Below are 26,987 nucleotides of genomic sequence, written 5' to 3'. Positions count from 1 at the left end.
TAACCTTTTATTTTGGATTTCATTAATTTTATTGAAAGGTGTATTTCTTAGTTCCAGATATAATGGTAGTTGGTTAAATTACTTCTGTTCACTCAAATCAATGTTTCCAAAACTGAAGCATTATCAGTCTTTTGAAAGAACTAAAAAGGCATAAATGAAACACGATTTACAAGGTTAAGGGTATAATACACTGTTCCTTGGTTTATTTTTGGTGGGAATGTACAATTCAAAACGATTACAGACACTCTGGGTGGACTCAGGCTGCACAGTGCAACACAGAGCTGCCTACAATTTATCAGTGCAGATTGTATATTCAGGACCAGCATGGAGAACTGTTATGGGAATTCGGTCCTATAGGCCAATGGTATTGGGGTGACTTACCCCTTTGGGCATGGTCTTCTCTGGGTACATGATCAGATAAGAACTGAGGGTAAGGGTCATGTGCACTCTCTGGGACAATGAGGGAATTGGCAGAGCTACATCTTAGTACCCCTTGGCACTTGATGAACGGAGGTTATGAGGTTATAGTGCAGAGGCAGAGAGCTGATTCCCTAGCAGGATGGGCAGAGCAGCTGGTGATGTGACTGGACTACTCCTCCTCTGTTTTAGAATCTTTGTCCACAGATTTGATATAATAAAAAATAAAAGTCTTAAAAATTTCTGCTTTGGAGAATCTGAACACTACCTTTATGGTCTTATAATTATGGAGATGCCTCCTTAACTTCCCTTAAGACACTGCAGAATTCTTGCAAATATATTCATTTTAAAACAAAATTCTACATTAGGAACAGTGGAAATTTTATAAAAATAGTCAATAATAAAAGCTTCTGGAGTGTTTTATAAAGTCTGAACTAAGTTTAGTGCAAAAAACAAAATTTTCATCCAGTTACTAATAGAGTAGAAATAAATTTTCTCAAATGGAACTAGACTGAGACAGAAATTATGTAGAATTTTTATTATGGATACAAGCCACCTATTTCTCTATAAGAAATATTAAAGGTAATAAATTTTTAAAACCTGTGGTATCTGGTTTATATAAAACACCTACAAGCATAATGTAGTTCTCATATAGCAATAAAAAATCCTCCTCTAAATTAGATTATTACTTGGCTATGGGTGTCAATTAACCATTACTATTTAAAATATTACCCCTTATAAAGCCTTAAAAGGGCATTTGCAAAATGTTGGTTTTGATGTAATCCTTGTAATTGTTTAAATTTCGAGATTTAAATTAAGTAGTTCACGATTTTCAATACCAATTAAATTGATCTAATCTAGGGTTTTAAATCGATGTGAAAATGAAGGTTCACAGTTTTCACATTCATATGTTTGGCCTGGAACTGAATGTTTTGTGGGTATTTTAGGTTTTTCTTGCTGTGAAAAGACACCATGACCATGGCACCTCTAATAAAGAAAACATTTAATTGGGGTGGCTCCCTTACGGTTTCAGAGCTTCAGTCCATTATCTTCAGGGCTGGGACCTTGATGGCCTACAGGCAGACAGACGTAAGGCAGGAGCTGAGACTCCTACATCTTGACTCGGAGGCAATAGCAAAGCGAATGACTCATGGGGTGGTTTCTGGGTCTAAGAAACCTCAAAGCCTTCCCCTGATGGAGGAGTGTCTAGGTGTTACTTTCATTGGTTAATAAAGAAACTGCCTTGGCCCTTTGATAGGACAGAAAATTAGGTAGGCGGAGTAAACAGAACAGGATGCTGGGTAGAAAGCAGTGATGCAATCGCCATGCCTCTCCTCTCTGGGACAGTCGCCATGTAGCCAGCCACCAGGTCAGACATGCTGAATCTTTCCCGGTAAGCCACCACCTTGTGGTGCTACACAGATTATTAGAAATGGGTTAAGCAAGATATGAGAGTTAGTCAGTAAGAGGCTAGAGCTAATGGGCCAGACAGTGTTTAAATGAATACAATTCGTGTGTTGTTATTTCACGTGTAATGCTAGCCGTGTGGGATCTGGGCGGGATGAAAAGCAAGTGGGCCTGCTTGCCTCACCATTACATGCCCCCATAGTGACACATTTTCTCCAGTTAGGCGAAACCCACCCCCAACAAAGCCACACCTCCTAATTGTGCCACTCCCTTTGAACTTATGGGAGCCAAATACATTCAAACCACCACAGTGGGTGAATTAGAATCCAAGTATAGAATCAAATCTAACTATCCTTAGAATAAGTTTTCTCAACTCTGTCTTAGGCCATTATGATAACCTGATGATGGACATGAGATTTCATAGCTTAAATCCTGTGCCATTGGAAACTCACAGTGAGAATTGGGAAAAAAAAAAAAAGACTTCGGTAAAGAGGTTTTGTTGCTGCTGTTGCAATACTACTGCTTAAGCAAACAGCAAAAAAATGCAATGCAAATACTCTTAGATGCTAATGGTGAATAGGTGATCACTAAGATGCATGATTTTGTACTTACTGCAGGAAAGAGAGGAGCCTATGAATGTCAGAGAAGAAGATCCCAGGGAGTACCAAGTTTCTAACAATTGTAATGCAATCCCAGCCCTCATAAGTAATTTTGAATTTAAATCAAGACTGTTTCCATCAGGCCTTTTTAGTGCCATCACCAGAAAAAAAAAAAATGAAATGACATAAATAGAAAGTAAGCATAGCGCAGGCAACATGAATGGACATTAAAAGTATATAATTTCATATACTCTTATGATTTTAAAAAATCCCAGTTAATAAGGCTGGCAAGGAAAAGTTGATTAAAAGTTTCAAGAAATTTCATTTTTACTTTGCTATTTGAAACCTGAGTCTCACAGTCCTACGGGCAAGATACCTCAGGTAGCTTTTATTTTATTATTTCGTTTCTCATCCAACTGTCCCTAATCTGAGCAAAGTTTAAATACAAACAATACATGGTGTTCCACTTCTAAGTGTGACAGTAGCATAGCAGTTGTAAGAGTGACTGTCAGTGTTCTTACCTGTACTCATAAGAGCTTACAGGGCATTGCCCCGAGGTACACAATTTCCTGAAGCTTGTTAAGGAAGAGGCTTACACAGTGTTCTTGTTGTCTTTTCTATCCTTTCTCTCTCTCCCTTCCCTTCCTTCCCCTTTCCACCATCCTCTCTTCTCTCTGTGTGTGTGTGCCTGTGTGTGTGTGTGTGTGTGTTTGTGTGTGTAACGAATAATGGAACAAAATGTCAATGAGAGGTAAAACTATATAAGTACATGTCAAGTATTTCAATAATCTACTGTATTATAATTTAACAGGTTTGAAATTTTTTTGATTAAATATCTTTATTTTTAAATGTTATTTAGTGTATGTGTGTGTGTGTGTGTTTATGTGTGCATGAGCTCCATGCTGCATGTGTGAAGGACAGACAACAGATTTTGGGATTTGTTTCTCTCCTTCAGCCACACGGGACCAAGGGATCAAACTCAGGTCCTCAGACTTGGCAGAAGCCTGTTTTTTTTTATTTATTTTTTTTTTTTTAAAAAATATAAAACTGGAAGCAAACTATAATACTACTGGGCACACAGTAAATAATATATGTATTCATGCTTTTAAAAAATTCTTCCATATTGCTTAAGATGCCAGCCATCCCCCCCAAAAACAATGCTATGCCCAAACACTAATATATCCTATTTGTGTCACTTATGTATGTTTTATGGTCTGCTATGTCTCAAAGATTTATTAGCCAACAAATCTTTTTTAAAACACATTATTTTTGAATTTCATAAAGCTATAAAAATATGACCATATCTAGCCCCATTACTCTCCTCCATCTTCCTCCATAGCCTTCCAACATACCCCATTCCAAACTTCATGTTTTTCAAATAATTCACTAAGTCCAGTTAGTAACTAGTGCATACACAGGTTTAAATACAAGCTAAAATTACTACCGAACTCTTACCTTGAAGAACCTGAAACTTATGATCATTTGAGGAATTAAGAAATCGATCTACAATTGTAATTCTGTTCTGGAGGAGCTTCTCAATCAGATCGAGTCCTTCAGGTCCCAGCAACTCAAAAAGCTTTAAAAGAAAATAAAAAATGAACTTACTCATTAACACCCCTTACAACAAAATGATGAGGTCAAACTAATCATATGCAATACACAATATTTAAAAAAAAATCAACTTGCAAAAGAAAATTCTCTATCTACAATGGCAAAGAATGTCCAGAACCTGTATAAAGACTACTTATGATTATATACTTAAAGATCATGATTCTGTTTTTAAAAAAATATAATTTGAATATGTAACTTCATCACAGAATAAATTATTATTCTTAAGTTTTCTCTGGTATAATCAATGAGATTCTAAAATTTAATTTACTTTCCAACATTTTTCTGTTACATAGACTGTATATTACTAGCTACCCAAAAGTTTATTATAACAGCTGTCATTTTAGAATTAAAAATAGGTTAGAACATTTAAATCAATTATGATTGGTTACTAAATTTTACAGGTATTTATCGAAAAAATCTGTACTCTGAAACACAGTTCAGAAAAGTTCTCATGCAAATATTACTTGCCTATGCAGAAATTGTCAAAGATCAAGTTGGTTTCAGACATGGAAGAAAAACAAATGTTAGGGTTCAGAGCCTTCAACTAGTTCAATATATATATAGCATGCCTTTTCTAGAAAGGATTCGGCCTTCTTCAAGTATGAGCTGAAATGACATACATACACTATTTCTTTTTCAAAATGTTACACTCTACGCTCCCATGTGAGGAAGTTACATTAATCAAATTCTGTTATTATAGAATCCATATACAAAATCATAAGACAAAAACATGCTGAATATGATTTATTAAATATAAAGTATTTTTGCTGTTTAACGAAGTTATATAAGCAAAAGGAAAATAAATCAATATGAATTATGAAGAATGATCCTGTCTTATCAATTCTAAAGGTATCAATAGTATACAAACATTTATTATATGTCAAAACTATGATTAGCAGATCTACAAGATCTGGCCTAACAAACACTTCAAATTCAAGTACTAACATTACTTGATTTTATAAAACCTAAACTTAAGAAATTTACATCTGGTATATCCAAGGTTATACAGATAATAGAAAAGCAAACTTTGAAGCAATAACTCTCTGAATCTGAACACAATTGGAGTATTTTACAGAAAACTATTGTGATATGCACAAACAGAGATACTAGCAGTGTCAGGTAGGGTTATGTCCAACACAGAGAACTAACAAGTGATCACTGATTTCAGGAGAGCCTGGATTACATAGCAAGGTCCCCTGGACAGAAAATAAATCAGGGTTTTTTGTTGTTGATAATGACAGCTGCTAGGACTTTTAAAACTTTATGGGCTATCTGGACATCCTGAAAATGGTTAGCATGCAAGAATAAGAAATGTAACTAAATCCTCATAATAATTCTAAGTAACTGAAAGAAATACTGACATATGAAAAGCTGAAAACAGACAAATGACCAAGGAAAAATTAATGAGATGCGGAGAATTAGGAGGAGGAAGCAATTGGGCTGCAATAAGCAAACAAACAATCACACAGGATTCCTGCCTTCTGATTCCTTGCCCCATATCTGCTTCTCTCAGAGATCAGGCTAGCATCCTGAACGCAGTTAACACTTCCCCCAAACCTGCCCTTGCCAGCCCAATATAACTCTAACAGTCCCAACTCTCCTTTTCACCACTTTAAGGAATGGTATTTAATTTATATTTTAATAAATAAAGTTTGCCTGAAGATCAGAACACAAAAGAGCCACACTGGTCAGTCATACAGGCCAGGCAGAGGCGGCATATACCTTTAATCTCGGCAGCTACACTAGTAAGACATAGAGGTTATGCGGTGGTGGTGCACAGCTTTAATACCAAAAGAAGAGAGGAATATAAACCAAGATGAGACAGGAACAAGCTCTTTCAGTCTTCAGGTTTCATAGAGGTAAGAGCTCTCTAGTGGCTTGGCTGTTTTGTTTTTCTGATCTTCAGGAACAAGACAAGGCTGTCTAGCTAGAACAATAAGGCAACCAAAAGAGATTAAAAGGGAATACAAATTGGAAAGGAAGAAGTTATTACCAGGTGAAATGATAGTATACATAAGCAACCCCAAAAAAATATTCAACCAGGAAACTCCTACAGCAGATAAACACCTTTAGTGAAGTGACTGAATATATGATTAACTGAAAATAAAAGTAGCCCTCCTATATACAAACAATAAAAGGGCTGAGAAAAAAAATCAGAGAACTAACATCCCTCAAATAGCTAAAATAATATAAAATATTTTGCATTATTCTAACCAAGCAAGCGAAGAACCTATATGGCATGAACTTCAAATCTCTGAAAACAGAAATTTCATAGGATATCAGAAGACAGATAGGTCTCCCAGGCTCATGAATTGGAAAGAATTACATTGTAAAATGGTACCATCTTTCCGAAAGCAATTTATGGATTCAAAGCAACCCCCATTAAAACACCAACACAATTTTTTACAGAGCTTGAAAGAACAATACTCAGCTTCATATGGAAAAATCAAAAACCATCCTATACAATAAAAGAACTTTCAGAGGTATCACCATCCCAGATTTCAAGCTCTAATACAGAGCTATAGTAATAAAAAGAGCACGTTACTGGCATAAAAACAGACACTTGGATCAATGGAATCAAATCAAAGAGTCAGAGGTAAATCCACAAACCTACGGACATCTAATTCTCAACAAAGAAGCCAAAATTATACAATGGAAGAAAGAAAGCACTTTCAACAAATGGTATTGATCTAACTGAATGTCAACATGAAGAATGCAAATAGATCCATATCTATCACCCTGTATAAAACTCAAGTCCAAGTGGATAAAAGACCTCAAAATAAATCCTGATACACCAATCCTCATAGAAGAGAAAGTGGCAAGAGCCATGAATACATTATTGGCACAGGATACAGCTTCCTTACTAAACCACCAATAGCATAATCATGAAGATTGACAGTTAAGAAGTGGGACCTCATGAAACTAAAAACTTCTTTGTAGGGCAAAGGACACAGCAGTCTCCAGAATGGGAAAAGATCTTCACCATCCCCACATGCGATAGAGGGTGGATCTCCATAATAAATTAAAAAACTCAAGAATCTTGACATCAAAAAATAGTCCAATTTAAAAAGTGGAGTGCAGATCAAAACAGAGAGGAGCCAACCAATGACTGGCCCAATCTGTGACCCATGACAGGAGAGTGAGTGCACCCCTGTCACTGCAGCTGATGGCCCAGAGATGTACAATAAAACAAAATAGGACTGGGAAAAAATGTCAATGTAATGTTGTCTAATGATATTCTGCTATACTCATAGATAGGTGCCTAGCTCAATAGTCATCAGAGAGGCTTCATCCAGCAACTAGTAGAAAGAGATACATAGATCCACCGCCAACATTGGGCAGACTTGGAGAATCGTGCAGAAGAGGGGAAGGAAGTATTGTAGGAGCTAGACGGGTCAAGGAAATCATAAGAAAACCCAGATAAACAACTAACCTAGACTCATAGGGGCTCACAGAGACTGACTGAAAGGACAGCCAGGGAGCCTGCATGGAACTGACCTCGGCCCTCTGCATAATGTGACAGTTATGTAGCTTATTCTTGTGGGACTCCTAAGCGTGGGAGTAGTGACTGTCTCTGACTCTTTTGCGGCCTTTTGGGATTCTACTCCTCACTGAATTGCCTTTTCCAGTCTTAATACAAGGGGAAGTGTTTAGTCTTATTACAACTTGATATTGTCAATATCTGATGTAGCAGGTCCTTCTGTCCATGTGTTGCATTTATTGGTTAATGAATAAAGAAACTGCCTTGGCCTATTGATAGGGTAGAACTTAGGTAGGGGAAGACAACTGAATGCTGGGAGAAGGAAAGAGTCAGAGGGATACCATAGATCCACCTGAGAAAGACTCTGGAAATTTTACCTGGCAAGCCACCCCCACATGGCAATACACAGATTAATGGAAATGGGTTAAATTAAGATGGAAGAATTAACCAATAAGAAACTAGAGCTAATGGACCAAGCTGTGATTTAATTAATACAGTTTCTGTGTGGTTATTTCAGGGCTAAGCTAACCAGGCAGCCAGGACAAACAAGTGGGTCCTTCTTCTACAAATATCCATGGTAGGCTTGTCCTTTTCTGAATAGAAATAGAGTGGATGGGGGAGGAAGAGGCAAGTAGGGGGAGTAGGAAGAGAGATGGAAGGGAAAACTTCAGTAAGAATGTAAAATAAATTTTAAAAAATTAACACAGGATCCATGTTTGTGTCATGTTACAATAAGCAACTATTAACAAGCACCCTGTAAAATACTGAGAACTTACTAAGCATTCCAATATTTCTTTAGAGATTTATAAAGGAATAGCAACTGCATAAACATATAAGAAACAGTGGGCACTAAAAACAAAAATATGCTCACACAGAAACTAGTCTAGCTTTATTAGGAATGTACCAAGAAAATGGAAAAACACTTTCCAAAATATATTTTTTGTGAAATATATATATTAATATATTTTTAAATATATTATATTTGTGAAATATATATATTTCACAAAATATATAATTTTGTGAAATGCTTACTTTGTATTAAGAATAGTAAGTACAAACCTTAGTGGAAGCTATTCATGAATACCATGAAGAATGTTTCTATGATCATAACCAGCTTTCTAAGACGAGATTAGAATGCCTTCTTATAAGATATGTTTTTTAGAACATCTATTAATTTGCTTTTGAACAAAATATTGAAAGCTCCAACTTCTTAATGTCCTCTCACGAGAAAAGAGTTTCTTAATCATTACATCTTACATGAATCTAGGGACTGATGCCTTTCTTTCCAAAGCCACTGATTTTTCCTGTGTGTACTAACTTTAAAACTATCCATAGCTTTTGAGATATCCCTGATCACAACTCTGTTGCTTTTCTCAGCTTTTCTTGTTTCTAATTTCCTAGATTTCATCTACAAATCAGGGAAGGCCATTCATATATTCTGCTCTCCCCTCCAACAAACATATTTACTGAAATTTCAGGTATACAGCCATGCAGGTGACCACAGGGACTTCACACTGTATAGCTGAGGACACAATGACCCCACACACTCCAGTCCTAATAGCACCTGCGAGCACAAGTATCATATTACTTTGCACAAAATCTAGGGCTACTAACTTAGGAAGGGAAAGAACTTGTTTTGTCTCACAATTCTAGTAGCACTATGATTTTGGCATTCAATAAAAGTAGTACATTACAAAAGGATTCCATAGGACAGGACACTGTCACCATGATCCAGATCACTGAGACAGACAGTGAGACACGTATTTACCCAGCATTGCCCTGGTGATACAATCGTTACCACTTGAACTTATGGAGACACAACCCATACTCAAAATGCAGTATATTGCTCCTGACAGCACATTCAATGTCATGCAAGGAATCAAACACCCAGAACTTCTTCTACAACTAATTGATTAAAATGTTTGCAATAGTACCTACCACATAAGTGATCAGCATTACTTAGCAAATATATCTGCACCAAGTCAGTAGTTAGGGTGGTCCTTTTACAATGAGCCCTTTCTCAGTTATATTAAAAAAGAAGAGGAGGAGACGTTCCAAGTACATATTAAAGGTATAATACTTACTTATGTTCAGTGGTATGAACAGTAACAGGTAGTATAAACATCAGTAGTCTAATTATAGTACCACATGTTCCACAATGGTGCTGGGCCAAAGCAGAATATTAATAAGAAAACAGCTATTTGGTCAACACTACAAACCAACTAAATCTAACAGGGTTCTATCTAACAGATCATATGACAAAAGCTGAACATACTTTCTTTTCAAATATGAATTAAATGTTTCCCATGACAGGTCATATGACAAGTTCCAACATAAGCCACAAGGTATTTCAAAGAGAAGTAATCCAAACTATGTTCAGTAAACATAATTAAATAAAACTAGAAATCAATAATAAGACAAAATCTAAAGAATTTTCAAATGTGTGATAAACAGTAAAGGGCAATTGGTCAAAAAAGTTATGAAAATATAAACGTACACTTTAGGATGCAAATACAAGTAAGATAGCTGGAGGTAGGTATTATCAAGTATACAAGATTGAAAAAGTCAAAGAGTAAATGTAGAGCAAATTTTATTTAATGTAGTTAAAACAGGGCTTAAAAGGAAATTTATGGCCATACATTCCCTTTTAAAAAGCACCCAAGTCAAGAATTTCATTTTCAACCTTAAGAGACCAGAAAAAGAAAATAATAAGCACTAAACAAAAATGAACTAGAACACAGACAAGCAAAAGAGAGAATCAAGAAAACCAAGACACTTTAAAACTTTAGCTAGATTTAACAAAGGGGAAAAATGACTGAAATATATTTTATATGACAAAGTGTTGGAGGAGGGCACCAACTGTTGGTTCCCAGCCACTTAGCCCTGAAATAATCACACAGAAACTGTATTGATTAAAACACTGTATTGGCCTATTAGCTCAAGCTTCTTACTGGCTAACTCTTGCATATTAATTTAACCCATTTCTATTAATCTGTGCAGCACCACAAAGTCATAACCTACCAGCAAAGTTTCACCACATCTATCTCCGGTGGTGGCTCCATGGCTTTTCTCTCTGACTCTGCCCTTCTTTCTCCCAGCATTAAGCTTAGTTTTCCCTTCCTACCTAAGTTCTGCCTTGCTCTAGGTCTAAAGCAGTTTCTTTATTCATTAATGGTAATAGCAGCACACAGAGATGACCCCCAAATTAACAAAGATATAATGTCCAAAAACTAACTCAAAATCTTACAGATCATCTGTATAGACTTGAACCAAGGGAAAGGATGATGAGTGACCAAACCAGTCAACAGAAAGTCCAGGTTCATAATTCTATGGTAGTAAACCATATTTACTATATTTGTTTCTCCAGTTATGGAGAACATAATTCTACTGATGACTTCTACTATGATGGGGGAGCTGACCAATCCCTTTGTCTGAGGGGCGTGACCCCTCCGGGGCCCCAAATACCTTTAAAAGACCCGTGTGCTTTTGTTTGCCCTCTTTTTGTTTTCCTGTGCTCCTCGCTGGAACCTTGGCTTTTGTAAGTTCCCTTTTATTTCCTTTATTAAAGCTAAATATTATATATTAAAGCTAGTCTGGTTAATCATAATTGCCGATTGACCACGCCCTTACATTACTAAATCTTTTTACAAGATTAACACCAGTTCTTATCAAATGCACAAAATACAAACACAAAAACATTTCTAAGCTGATTTTTCAAAGCCAATACTAGTAACACCAAAAACCAAATGTTAAACAAGAAAACTATAGGTCAATGACTTAAAAATATGGGAACAGAAAGTATGAAATACTTTCAAAATAAACCCAATATCATGTTCAAATGTTTCAACTTAGATTAAATCAATAGGCAGATAACAGATGATAGACATCATGATGGACTGAAATCAATACCAGCAATACAAGGCTGACTCAACAGAAAAAAAAAACAACCAATATGATACCTTATCAATGAAATTAAAACAAACTATGTAATTAGTTAAACATGAGAAAAAGACAATTTTATTCTTTTGTAAATAAAAAATACTCCAGCAACTATAATGAAGTGAGTTCTACAGCTTCATAAAGGTAACCTAAGAAAATTCACAGCTAACTATAGTATCATTTCATAACAGTAAAATAAGAGCTTTGCCATGAAGAGCAGAAATAAGACAAGAAAGTCTCAACTCACCACTTCTATTCAACACTGTAGGGGAGGTTCTAGCCAGGGCATTTAGGCAAGAAAAAGATACAGAGGACATCTAGATAGAAAGAGAAGAAACAAAACTTTTATTCACGGAGGACACAATCTTGCCTAGAGAAATGCTGTGGGAACTACACTGTCTTCAAAATTTCGCAAGGTAAGATCACATATAAAATTCAACTGTATCCTGTACTGAAGCTGAATAATCTGAAAAAGATATTGAGGAAGCAATTCCTTCTACAATGTCATCAAAATTTACTTAGGAATAAATTTTCTTTAAAAAGAAAACTAAGACTTTCCCAATGAAACTAAAAAATACAACTGAAAGAACCTAAAATCCTAAATAAATTTACAAATCAACATCTATGAACCAGAATATGTAATATTAAGATTTTTAATACAACCAATATTAGTCCTTAGGTTCAATATAATCTCTCCTAAAATCCCTGATGGCTTCCTTTTAGAAAGTAGCAAGTAGACTAAAATTCATATGAATTTGGAAGAAACTCAGAATAGTGAAAACAATCATGGAAGGAAGGTGATAAGGACAGTTTAGGTCCCTATTTCTAGACTCACAATAAAGTAATCAAAACCAAAAGTATGCCATACAGGCATAAGGATAAAGATAATGTCGAACAGAACTCAGATTACAGAACAAAGAAGACAAAACAACGACAATAAAATGCCTTCATGAATTGATTTCTAAAGAGTGTCAAGGCAAGAGAAAGAAACAGTCTTTCCATAAGCAACAACAGAATAACCAGAAAAAAGAGGGAAGAGAAGAGCAGAAAGGAGAGAGAAGGGGAAGGTCAGGAAGGAGCCCAAATTGCAAACAAAAACTAACTCAAAATGAATCAATGGACTAAATGCCTTCAAATCTAAAACTATAAAACTCTTAAAAGAAAACATAAATAAATCTTCAGAGAAAGGATGCTTAAATACTACATTGAAAATAAATAAGGCAAGTCCATGCTTCCAAGAAAACATTCAAGATAGTAAAAAGACATGGAATATAATGAAAACAATATTTCAAAATACACAATTGACAAGATACTTTTGTTTACAACATATAAAGAAAGCATAATTCAGAGTAGTAAAACAAAAACACGAAGCATTTAAGTTTCTCTATGAAATACATGCCAATATTTACTAAGCATGAAGACACCTAGTATGACATAGCCTGAGGAAAACACAAATCAAATCACAATGGCCTACCACTTGACACCAAATAGAAAGGCTAAAAAGTGAAAACTCCAAGTATTGTTAAGTATGTGGAAAATCTGAGATCTTCATGTTGTACAGCCACTGTGGAAACAATTTGCTGGTTCCTTAGAAAAGAAGGCTTAAAAATACTTTAGGACTTTACAATTACACTTTGTATATATACAAGAAAAGTAAAATAAAATACAAAGAAAATATGTACATAAATGCTGTTAACCTGCATAGTCAGAAAGTAAAGATCACCCAAAAGTTTATCAAATGATGAATGTATAAACAAAAGATGGTATACATGTGCGTACGCGCACACACAAACATACACAAAATAGAATAGTTATAAAAACACTGAAGTAACATACAGCAGAAACTTTGAAAACTGCATTCTTCTGTTAAGCAAAAGAAATCACTCAATTGTACTGCATGATTCCTTTTATGTGAAATATAGGGAAATCTCTAGGAGACAAATTAAATAATAAAGTTAAAGATGTTGGAAGTGAAATGTAAAAAGACAAAGGTCTCAGATTTTTTTTTAGATGACTTAAAAGTAGGAAAAAAATGCTATAATTGCATGTGTCTGTGCATATATGAGAACTCATGATTAATATACTTTAAATATATGAAAAATTATATCAATAATGCTACAAAAAAGTGTTCATAGGCCACTATTGCTTCAAATTCTGAGAGTAAGTTAAATATTGCTTAATGTTGAAAAATTCTTTGTACGAGAATTTTTCATATTATTCTTTGTACAAGTTAATGGGGGTCACCATGATATTTCAATATATGAATATAGTGAGTGTCAACTGATATAATTTCCCATTTTACTCATTCCCTCCTTACATAATCTCTATATTCATAACATTTCTATAAAACATTTAAATGATTATTTTGTATTATTGCTAGACACAGCCATACCTCAAAGGTCAAGGAAGTATTAAAGAACTTTATACAGAAAGAGGAGAGTGGGTAGAGGGAAGGGATAACACAATGCATATCTATATCATAATCTCAAATATAACACACACGTGCACGCACACACATACACACACACACAAACTATAACAGGAAATACTCTATATACAGTATGGTCTATTCTTTAAATTCTCTCAAGTCTTAAATTCTGTGGAATTTTAACATGAGCTAATTTCTTCTATTTAACCCTGCCAGAGCTTTCCTTACATATTCTTAGTCACTCAGTTACTTAATCCAAACTGTTGATCACACATGGCAAATTCTAGTAAGAAATTTTTTAGACAAAAACAATTTTAGAAAACCACTAGTGTACTAGGAAACTAATTTCTAATGCAAGAACATGGAATAATGGCACAGAGTCAATCACATCTTAAAAACACTAAAGTTCCAGTGATTGACAAGACAAACAAACAAAAACTACTCTGTTCTGAATATTAGGCTTTTGTAACTACCACAGAATCTTAGCAGAGTTTTGGGATAAGCTGCTATCAGATTTAACAACAACCCAAAATTATGTTTTCCATAACACCTGGCACATCCATCCACTCCAAGAAAAGGTGCAGTCCTCATTCAAGATCTGCACTATTCAAACTAACTTGGCACTGACTACTGTTTGCAGAGGGATAGTTGTCCGGATCACTGCTCGAGTTCCACGGTCACCAAATTAAAAAGGAAAGGAGGTTAGCTATGAGTACAACAGCGAGAAATCTATCAACGAAGTTTTATTAACAGAAGAATGCAGCTACCAATGAAAGACTAAACTGCAGGATCAGAGATTTAGTGAAGATATAATAAATACTGTAGTGAGAATTCTAATTGGTCTTAATAATAAAAACCAGGAATTATTTATCAGGGTATATGCTAAAAGAACAGAGAAGTAAGAGCCAGCCACTACAGAGGCCTTTTACCTCTACCAAATCCTCAGACCAAAGTGGGCAACATCCTGTCTCCATGAATCCTCAGAAGACTGAATATGGTAAGCCCATCTCCTCCTGCCTTATATGCCTCTCTCTGAGAAAGTGTGTGTGTGTGTGTGTGCGCGCGCGCACACACACACACACACACACTCGGAATTGAAAATAAAAATCTTTTTAAAAAGAAAAATAAAACTAAGGAATTAGACAATTAGACCAAAATCAATCCCAATAAGGGCAGTATTAACAGTGAAGACTAAACTCCCAACCTGATTAACAAATGATAACATGTATTATAATGTCATAAAAGGAAACAAAAATTAACAGTAAACATGATGGCCAACTCTCTCCTCTTCATGCTGAGAGCCTGTCTGGTTTAGGATTACATAAGTCTTTATGTACAGTTGTGTCTTTTAGTTAGCCTCCCACTCTGGCCTCTTTCTAGTACCTCCCTCCAAATGATCCCTGAATCTCTGGAGCAGGGGCTATAGTATTAACAAAATTCTACATAGCAATGGGTATCCTGCATGTTATCAAAAGTAAAAGATAATCATTGATCTTACCCAATTATGAATCCTATGAGTTACAATAACAACTGGCCTGGGAAGACATGCCCAATGATAACACAAATGTCATGGGAGTAAAAAACCACTTTCCGGTTGGACTGAAGACCTGTTCCACAGCTAAAGGCCCTATCTAGCACTATGATTGAGCAAAGAACCTATGGCTAGAAAGATCACAGATGCTAAGAAAGAATCTCTTACTATTATTCTGCTAAATGGACACAGTATTAAGCCAACTCCTAATGACCTATGAATATGCACATAGAATAAGGCATCTCTCAACCTTCAATAGAGAAGCTTCTGCTTACAGCTGATGATAGTCCTCATGGAGACCCACAACTGGACAACACACAGACAGCAAGAAACTATAGAATTTCCTCAAAATTGTTTTTATTATATGTAACTAGAAGGAATCGGTGTATGTTAAAAATAACATTACAAAACCAATGTTCTAAAAGTTCTTAAATAATAGTAGTCAATCTAAGATATATTAGGGATAAGTATATTAAAACCTTACAATCATGTTTTTTTTAAACACATGCACAAAGTTTCATCTGTAGCTAAATAAAAACTGTGATCTCCCAATTCTAGAAAAGCCTGGAAAGGTAGACGGCTACATTTTTATTTAATCAATGTATTTCTAACACTTCACTTAAATAGCTGAAGGACACCACACTGACTAAACACTTCAAGTTCTGAGCTAAATTTCATTTTTACTTTTAAAGAGAGTCCCAATGAGCAACTAAAGCATATCAGCACAAAAGCTGAACCAGAACGAAAGAGCTTGTTTACAAGCAATGTTCTGAGAAGAAAGTGAAGCAGTTTTCAATCTAACAGAAAGAATACAGGCAGACTATAAAGAGACAAGGCATTTAACTGCAAAGTACTTGAAGAGCTCATATATATATGAAAATTATATATATATGTAAAAAATTATATATATATATGTAAATTATATATATATAATTTTCCAATAAAAATGTGAGCAAATAAGTATGAATAACCACAACAAAGTGATAACGAGCAAACATTAGAAAAATACAACAGACTGGCCGTATTTCAATAAGTAACAAATCTATTGAAATAATATATTTTCATTCTTATTCAAAGTAATACCACAAACTATTTCAGCTTTCTCTTCACATATAACAGGAATGACAAATGCATAAACATGTTTAATTTATATGTTCAATCTGTGGCTCTCTGCAGTATTATTTAACTAGAATTTCTAGAACCCATTTTGCTTTAAATTTAGAAACCAGACTGCCTAAACAACTAGTGTGTGTGCATGTATGTGTACACTTGTGTTGCACAATGGGTATATAAGACAGCCAAAGGTCACTCTCCAGTATTGCTCCTAAGGATCAATCCTGCTTTTTTTTTCTTCTTTTAAAGACAGGGTGTCGCTCACTGTCTAGAACTTGCCATGCATGCTTGGCACAATGGCCAGCAAACTTTGCAAATCTCTGTTTCTGAGGGTAGAATTCAGGTTCTCTGCAATACGCACTTGAACAACTGAGCTATCTCTGCAGTCTTGGATTAACATTTTTGAAAACTAAGTATAACATACAGAATGCAAGGAAATACTAAGCTTCATTACTGAAAACACTTCACTTGCAGGATAAGATCTATTGCCACTGAGTATTTCCAATTCAAAATGTTTGGGACCAGAACAGGATTGACTTTAGATTTGAGAAATTTTTCATATGCATGGTAAAATAGTTGGAGAACAGGACCAAAATCTAAATATGAAAGCCACCTGTTTCAATACATACCTTATGTATGAGGGCCAAAAGTTATTCCGTACAATATTTTTAGAACATCTACATTATAACTTCACTCTATATTGTGAGGTAAACTGTGGACTTTCCTACTCATGGTTAACATGTTGGCTATTAAAAATTTCAAATTTTAGAACACTATAGTTTTGAGCTAGGGCTCTTCAATCAGCATTGTCTACTAGCAGTCATTCTACTTGAAGGACTCACAGATTTGAAAAAGAACAAGTTTCTGTCTCTATCATCCCCAATCTTGTTCAGTAATCAAAACATGCCACACTGCTAAATATTTCTTATCCTTCTTGAAGCCTACATTTCCTTTTACATTCTTGATATATCATTCTTTTGATATAAGATCTGGCACTTGGATATTTCCTGTCTCCTCTTTAGATTCATCCACAATTGAATGTAAGGGTCCATTCTTTAAGGGTACCTTCACTACATCTTCCCTCATTATCTATTTACAATCAAACCTTAGTAAGTACACATTGAAAATTTAAATCTACACATCTATCTACCCTGAGCTCCCTGCTAAATACCCAAGTTATCCTTTCTACTTACTGGACCTAAAGGTCTCTTAAAATGATTCACGTGTAAAACTGTCCATATTTCTCTACCCACTTCATCCTTTCTAAGAGCTCTTTATATTCATGAATGGAACTGCTATCATTCCTACCCAACTAGGCATCTTTAACACTCCCTACCCTACTTTACCCACTGCATCCCTGTCACCGAACCCATTCCCAAGGTCTCTTGATTTAACAATTAAATGCTCTTAAAGTCTTTCTGTTTCTCTCCTTTAAACTCACTACTGTTTGCTGCCTAAAACACTCAAAAGGTTTTGCAAATAATTTCTCTAAATTTATCTTGAGCATGAACCAAAGCATTTTTCCTATGATAAAATTCAGATTTGATCAACATGTTGCCTCTCTACTATTTCTTGTTTTAAAAAAATCCAATAATTTCTAATTGTCATATGTATTATTATATGGGATTGATTATACAAGTAGTACCTTAAAACATCACAAACAGTTAAAATTCAAAATTATAAAGAATATCCAAACATACTGTTCTAATGGGAAAGATTTTAATGTTGCTAATAAGGTTCAAGGTGGGAACATAACACAGTAGAAGAATGCTTGCCTAACATGAACAAGGTCCTGGAGTCAATGCCCAGACCTATAAAAATAATTTCTATGCTAACATCCTTTTAAAATTTCCAATTTTGTATATGTTTTATAACAGTCATAGGCACATAATATATATACATAATTTCAAATTAAATGATTAAATATATGAGAAAGTATAGGCAGGACAATAGACAGGAAGTAGAGGCGGGTCAAGGAGAACAGGAGAATTCTGGGAAGAAGGAAGCCCATTCCTCTGCAGTCCTGACCCAACCACAGAAGAAGCAAAATGTGACTGCCCCACTGAATAAGGTACTGAGCCACATGGCTAACACAGATAAGAATAACGGGATAATAATAGGGTATATAAGTTATAAAAGTTAGTAAGAAGCCTGAGCTAATGGGCCAATCAGTTTATGATTAATGTAGACCTCTGTGTAATTTCTTTGGGACTTAATGATTGCGGGAACCGGGCAGGACAAATAACCCAGAAGACATATATAGAAAACAAACAGAATATTTTCTTTAAACCCTCAGCAGTAAAAAGATTTTAGCAATTTGTAATATTAGTAGTGTCTTACAGTATTAATAAAATTAATTTTAAAAACTATCGCTGGGGTGAAAAGTATATTCTTGAATCTGATACCTAACTGAAGTTAGTTGAGTGGCACAGGGAGGATATAAGAAGACTCAAGGCAATTTTAACTTAGTTGTAGAGAAGTTTATACAGAGAAATTAGTATATTAAGTGACTGTGTGAATAGCCATATTTATAAAAGGCAAATAAAAATGGCACTGCTTTTCAAATAAGCCTGTTTGTTTGTATATTAACAGAAAAATGAACTTTTTTCCAAAAAATAATTAGGTTGAAACATCATACAGATCTTTAATAAGATCTATTGCAGTTCATGGTAGACTGGTAAATACATTAATTGGTGATGCACAGTTTCTTTACTCACATGGACAAAAAAACAGCATCATCTATCAGAGGCTCTGTACTGGATGGAGTCTCAAGGCATTAAACTATTCATACAAATTCTTGGAAAGAACTAGGTGGTGGTGGCACAAGCACTCAAGAGACAGGTGGATCTCTGAATTCATGGCCAGCCAGGTATACAAAGCAAGTTCCAGGACAATCAAGGACAAGCAGAAACTACCTTGAAAAAAAAGCAAAAACACAAACGAAAATGCTTGGAAAGAAATATTACACATGCCTTTTTTTCTGGACATTGGATGATATATAAAATGGATAAAGAGCTAAGTTAGGAGAACTAGAGTTAGGACTGACATCACCAAAGTCACATGATTTCCTAGTTGCAGCTTTCTTGTTATGCTTTTTCCCCAGAATCATCATGATTATTTATTTTGATCAGTTTGGGTTCTCAAATTTAACACTATGAAAAACAAAACAAAAACAGTAGCTCTTTACTGAACTCTGTCAATGAATGAAATTATATTCAAAGGAAATATGGCTGACAGGCAAAAGCTATAAAATGAATTGTTATTCTACTATTATAAAATATTCATAAATGGCTAAATTCTTAATCAATTTGTTTATTGAAAATTTAAGTGAGTCTATGAAGATAAGTACCTTCTCTTTTAAAATAAAAATTCTATCACATATTTCCCCCTTTGGTGTGTGTGTGGAGGGGGGAGTCTTCTTTTGAGACAGTGTGATTTCCTGAAAATTATGATCCTTTGCCTCAGTCTCTCTCAGGTCCTAGGATTTTTCAGTATGTACCACCATGCTTATTTTCTACTTTGATACATTATCTATTTTCAGTATTTATATTCATTGTGTATGGTACTGTAATATAAGAACACTGTCACAGATGTGTCACTATACAGTGAACCTATTTCTCCCACAACCACTCCTTTTTAATCTTTTGTCTTCCTACAATTTAGCCGTATGGGACAGGACAGCTATGAATATGGCTGAATAAAAAAAAAAAATTAAACCGACTTAAAACAAGTATTTGGGGAGAAGGGGTTATAGCTTTTTTTGCATATTTCTTGAAAATTTAAACTGACATCATGTTGCAATATCACATAAAATAAATGTATACATGGTCTCACAACTTCAATCCACAGGTCATGGAATAAACATTTTTGATGCATTTAATGTTTGATCTAACACAAGTCCTCTTTATCCAATATGGTCTGGCGAAGCCAAAAGGGTGACCATTCCTACAAGTCTACAGTTTCATTTCTACTTTCATTCATAGATAGATAGATAGATAGATAGATAGATAGATAGATAGATAAGACAGACAGATATATATATATATATATATATATACATATATATATTTGTACACATAAGGATGGTTTTATTTATCTATATAAATTTCTAGGAGGCACAAATGAGAAAATGTCTGAGGCGGACTTAATCGGTTTAATGTATTTATCTCTAGTTACATTGATTTCTATTTTATTTTAATGTTTTCATAAAATTATCTTGAAAAGCTCACTTTTATGCTTGAGAACAGGAAGGCTTTTTCTGAAAAGATTATCAATTCAGACGGCGTTTATACACATATAAAAAAGGAAAACTCAAAGAGACTGAAACACACATAAATAAAGGACAAACACATCCCTATGACAAAAATTGAGCAAAAAGGAGAAAGTACAAAAAGGCTAAATTCAGAATTCCTTAGAAATCTGAAGTAAGTTTGTGTTTGTCAGAAAGAGTCAACATTGCCCTTATCCATCTGCAATGGTCAAATACATCAGGCAATGAACATCTAGTTCTGGATCAACTCAAGCAGCTCCCATGCTAACTCGTAGGCTGTTCTGCCACATACCTCTTCCTACACTACTTTTACCCATAAAACTGACAAAGTTTTTCCTGGTCACCTGGCAATTTGCATTCCCAAACTGTCTTCCACCCACAGTGAAGTCCAGGTAGGTGGTTTCACAGTGCCTTTGCTTATACCAATAATATATTGATATACTGACTCATCACTTGTAACAAATATGCCAAACTAATGCAAGATGTTAATAATAAGAAAAAATGTAGACAAGACATACTCAGAAACTATATACTTCTGCTTTTTCAGAAAACCTAAAACTAGCATAAAATAAAGCCTAATAAAAAGCCAATATGGAATAAAGATGATTTTTCTTTGAATAATGGCAAATTTTGTAAAGCAGCAAGATTATTCACTATGATTAAACACAATCCATAAAGTGAAATGTCTTTATGCTAAAGATGCTTAAATCTTTGTAGAAAATAATTAACTAAAAGAGAGAAACTATGATCAAATCTGGGTTATTTTATCAGCTTTAGATATGATATCATTATATGTACATATCCGTATAACCTAATTGGACTTTATTTTCAAACAGTTCATCTTTCTTTTCAATTGAACCTGGAAGTCTTGTCTACATTGGGAGACTTAGTCTTTGCCCAATCTATTTAATCATTTATTCAGTTGAATTTGAGACATTTTCATTTATTTAAATGAGTAGCCCAGGCTAGCATCGAACTACCAATCTCCTGCTTAGCCTTAGGAGTAGTGATTGTAGCACACCATCACCAACCTAGACATCAACAGCTAAAATATGTAAGTAAAACCATCAATTCCATTGTAAAATAAATATAATTGAAAACTGGGTATAATAAGACCTTCGAAGTTATTTCAACTCTGTTGTAACTAAAGAATGGAAAATTCTCAGAGGCCTAATTATTTAAAACAAATGCATGCTTTATTAATAAAACCTAAGTCATATATCAAAAAGTAAAACTAAAAAGCGACACTACCAAAAGCTGTTTTTCTAAAAACAAGCACTAAAAAAAGTGAGGAGGAAAGTAGAGATTAGGAGCAAAATGACCAAAAGCTACTGAGAGAGAGACACAACTATGAATCATTTTGTAGAAAAAGGCTTCAAAGCTGGGATCAAATAGCTAGGATGTGGAAAAATATACTTGTCAAACATAATTTAACAATGAAATAGAATGTCTGAATAAGGCAGGAAGCACAGGAGAATTTGAACTGACATGGAATTCTGACCTCTGATACAACTGTACAGGCACACCAGCATTATGTTCTTGAAACAAGTACATTTCTTTCTTACTGCACCCCTTCACAAATTTATAAGGTTACAATGTAGGTTTTAAAAGTAGATAAATTATAAATTCTCTACTCAGGCTAGTATGCTACGCAATGTAAAAACAAGTTTCTATAGAATAAATAACATCTCAAGAGAAAAAAAGAGGAATTCTGTTTCTCATAAATCAAAGAAAATTCATCCATGTCTGTTTTAACTATACAGACATACATTATAAATTCTGAGAATGCTCTACACATTGAAGTAATAAAGAGCATGTATTACACATTATAGTAAGCATAATACACAAGACAAAATTATTAATGGCTTTCTTTGAGGTGATAAATGATTTTCAATTTGCATTAAAAGACAATGTGACTGTCTTGATTTGGGGGTTTTTGTTTTATTTTTTTGGTTTTGGTTGTGTGTGTGTGTGTGTGTGTGAACTTGACACAAGCTATGGTTATCTGAGAAGAGGGAACCACAATTGAAAGAAAATGCCTTCTTATATTGGCCTGCTAATTTATTATGCTGTGAGAAGACCCAGCCCGTGGCAAGTGGTGCCATCTCTGGGCATGTGGTACTGGGTTGTGTTTGAAACCAGCTGAGAACGAAAGTAAGCAGCACTCCTCAATGGCTTCGGCTTCAATTCCTGCCTTCAGGTTTCTGCCCTGATTTTCCACAGTGAAGAACAAAAATCTCAAAATTATAAATTGAAATAAACTATTTCTTCCCAAAGTTTATTTTGGATATGGTGTTTTATCACAGTAAGAAAAGCCCTAAAGAAGTGGTAACAAAAATGCTAAATACATGAGTAACTCTGACAAAAGACCTTGGATCTACAGCTTATACAGAATTAAATACTGAATAATTACAAGAAGTAGACAATACTTAAAATTTATAAACTAATCCTCATTTGGTTTGTGTCATAGAAAATTAGTAAATATTCATAGACGGTGAAATAGAGTCACAACTAACAAAAAATGATCTTGAAAATAGGCCAGCATTTGTTTATCTCTAGGAGAAAGGTGCGAGGCAATTGTTGCTGCCTGAAAAGAATTAGATAAATTAAATTTTCATAATAATTAATGACCACAATTTTCGGTACTTAATCTAACATAACAATTTAACAAATCTAAAGTCAAAGTCATTTACAAGTTTAATTAAAACAACTTGGAATGTGAACACAATTTATTCTCACATACTAGAAATAATTAGATGGGCAGGGTGGTGGTTTGAATGAGAATGGCTCCCAAAGACTCATATAGTTGAATATTCCCTAGTTGGTGAAACTATTTAGGAGGGATTGGGAGGGGTAGCCTTTTGAGCAGTTGTGTCAGTGGGAATGAGCTAAGGGGTTTCAAAAGACTTGGGTCATTCCCAGTTAGTACATGTGTTCGTGGTCTCTCTCTGTCTCTCTCTCTGTTTCTGTCTCTCTCTCTCTGTCTCTCTGTCTCTCCCTCTCTCTCTCTCTCTCTCTCTCTCTCTGTGTGTGTGTGTGTGTGTGTGTGTGTGTGTGTGTGTGTGTGTGTCTGTCTGTCTCTGTCTCTGTCTCCCCTCCCCTCCTCTTACTCTCTGCTTATTTCTGGTGGGCCAAGATGTGATCTCTCAGCTGTTTCTGTCACAATGTCCTTCCTCAGCACCACAGACTGTAACCCTCTGAAACTGTAAAGCCAAATTAAACACTTCCTATTGTGCCATACCACAATAATAGAAAAGTAACTTAGAGAGGCAATTAGTAAAATCAATACGTATAGCATATTGAGTTTTCTGATTTGTCGAAAGAAAATAGGCTAACTTGTCTCAAAAGAAATATTACAGTTATACATGTAAATACAGATAACTGATCAAAATAGCCTACCATCTTAAATATTTATTTAAATGCTTATAACATTTTCTAAGTTGAATACCTGTTTACAAAGTGACAAAAATATTAAAAATGTTCTCATGGAACTCAAATATTATTATCAGAAATGTATCATTTATTTTACTAATAAAACATATTTCCTTTCTATCCTATATAAGTATATTCCAAGAATAATTCCATGTGATATTTCAAGTTGTCCAAATGACATTCACTTTATCAGACATAATTTTCTTGTTAATTCTCCTTTTAAAATATAGACACACACACACACACACACACACACATATTCCAGAATTAAAAACTTTAGGAAACACAATGGTGTTGAGTTGATAAACTTTGTTAGATTACCTTTTAATCCCCAAAATTTAAGAACTCATTCCACCTAGTAAAAGTTTAAATAACTAAGAGTCTCACAGAGAAAGCAATACAGATTCTATATTCATAGCTAAAGAGACACATTTATCTTATAAGTATAAAATGAGTAGACTTTTAGAATAGTAATATAAGGTAATATTATATCACAATAGCTTAAATGAAGAATAACATAACAATCTTGTTATAATAAATAAAATCCAAGACTGAGATGATTTACAAAAATACAACACAATGACACATTTCATACCATTTTGCTTTTGACAGATGTGTGTTGGTGTGTATGTGGCGGGGCGGGGGGTGATGGTGATGGTGTATGAAGTTATGTCCACCCTGTGTATGAAGATCAGGGAGGATGTCAGTGTCTCACTATTGTTTAAGCAGTTTCCTCATAAATGAAAATTCCATATTGTAGAGAATGTCTAAGACAAAAGGTAAACAACTATAAAGAGCTTCAGGAAGTTCAGGAAACTGACCAGATTCAGTAGGTCCCTCCATCCCAGAATAAGCAATAAAGAGCAGCTGAGGATCACTCTCGGAGCCTTCAGGCTGCACAGATGATCCTGAGACAAGACAAGCTATCTGGAAGAAGCAGAGACCAGCCAAGCTGCCTGGAAGAGGTTTAGACAAACTGAATCACTTGCAAAGTATACTCTCAAACCTCTTGAGCTGTCTGCAGACGGTGAAGTGTACTTCAGGTTCCCAGATTTTATGAGCTATCACCAGTGCTGGGTTGGGCTTTGGTGATACAGCTAGCTGTCTTTGAGTCATTTCTGCTCCTCTAAGTAACCCCTCACCCACATTCCTGTAGGTGACCCCAATAAAACTTATTATCTTAACAAATTGGACTTTGGGGATATCTGTACTTTGGTTTGTCATGGGTTCCCCAGTTGTGGTGAGTCTCCCCATGATGTCTTGTCACATAACACCTGCGCTGTCACTTTCCACGGTACTCCTCTGAAATAGGGTCTCTCACTAAACCTGGGGTTAATCTGATACCAGCAAGCTCCAGCAATCCTTCTGTCTGTGCCCACTTTCCAATACGGGGGTTATAGGCCATGCCTATGTTTTCATGTGGGTGTTAAGGAGCTGAGCTCAGGTCCTAATGCTAAGAATACATACTAAGTGTTCTTACCCTTTGAGCAGTTGCCACAGCTATTGAGCTATTGACAGTATTTCTTACAAAATATTATTTAATATAACAGATTTAGTATTATTTTGTAAATATGTAATTAATCAATTAATGTCAAAGTTTTCTTTTAATTTCAAATAAAATAATTATCAATAGTGCTAAATATCAAGGAATACCTATGTGTCTTCCTAGTAGCTTTAAAGAATACAATGGAGTACTGGGAACATAAAGTTTAGACCACTACATTAAACCATACTAATTACTCTCATAAAATTTTTAATGACACCAGAAACATGTGTGATGCAAATAAATAAAGAAAAGAAATCCTAATCTCCAATCACAAGATAATCCAAGCAAATAATTTCCACTTTCTGGAATCAGGAAAAATCAGAAAAGGAACAGGTTCAGAAATGAATTGCTAGGAGTCAAGAAATGCCATCTCTATAGATGTAAGAGACAGTGGCAACAGCAAATATTAGATTACAAATGCTTCAGAAAGTACCATCTATATAAAAGCAAGCTGTGAACATCAATAAATTTAAAACTCAGTGTGTTCCTAGGAACTGATTACACAACAACTCCAGTAATATTTATACTGTTATTGTGCTGCAAATAGAACTTAATATTTGAATAATACTAATATGTACACTCTGACATATCTAGACCATGGTAGCCTTTCTCAATAGTTCAATCAACCCTTTAGTGCTTATCTGAAGGCACAGATAAGAATTTATAATTTATGAGGAATAAAGTCAAAACTTTGATAGGCTCAACAATTATATTGCTATCAGTTTGGAGAACATTGTACCAGATACTTCTCACAATATTATTAAGTAAATATTTGAAATATAGTTTCATAAGGGGTTGGAAATTTTTCTACTGTGAAGGTTGAGATAAGATTTACCTAGCTTTACATTTTTAAAAATCCTTCAACTTTTCAAATTATGCTCTTCTCTTTAAAATATAATGAAAGTTGAAGAGAGAGACAGGTCAGTGTTAACAGCACAAGACTGCAATCACAAAGACAGAACTTCAGAAGACCAGACCCATAAAACAAGCCTGGAGTATGCCAATAACCCCACTTCCAAAGGTAGCAAAGGCAGAAAGATCACTGGGGTGTCCTGGCTTCTGGCTTAGCAGAGAAAACAGAAGCTCCTAGATCCAGGGAGAGACAGTGCCTCAAGAAAATTAGGCAGAGAAGCAACAGAGGATACTCTACACCCTCTTCTGGCACATGCACGTACACAGGCATGCATATACTCACACAGATATGTACATATCA

General features: G+C 34.8%; 1 protein-coding gene across 1 annotated transcript in view; it reads right to left on the bottom strand.

The window, feature by feature from the left end:
- Ascc3 (activating signal cointegrator 1 complex subunit 3) overlaps positions 1-26,987 on the bottom strand; it is a 293,210-nt gene that overhangs the window by 234,907 nt on the left and 31,316 nt on the right. The window contains exon 5 of the mRNA XM_038339034.1: positions 3,879-3,999. Coding sequence (XP_038194962.1) covers positions 3,879-3,999 — 121 coding nt within the window. The remainder of the gene's footprint in view (positions 1-3,878; positions 4,000-26,987) is intronic.

Source organism: Arvicola amphibius, chromosome 8, assembly GCF_903992535.2.
Source record: "Arvicola amphibius chromosome 8, mArvAmp1.2, whole genome shotgun sequence".
Classification (NCBI taxonomy): domain Eukaryota; kingdom Metazoa; phylum Chordata; class Mammalia; order Rodentia; family Cricetidae; genus Arvicola; species Arvicola amphibius.
The sequence above is the reverse complement of the archived record's forward strand: the minus strand, read 5'-3'. Positions and strand labels throughout refer to the sequence as shown.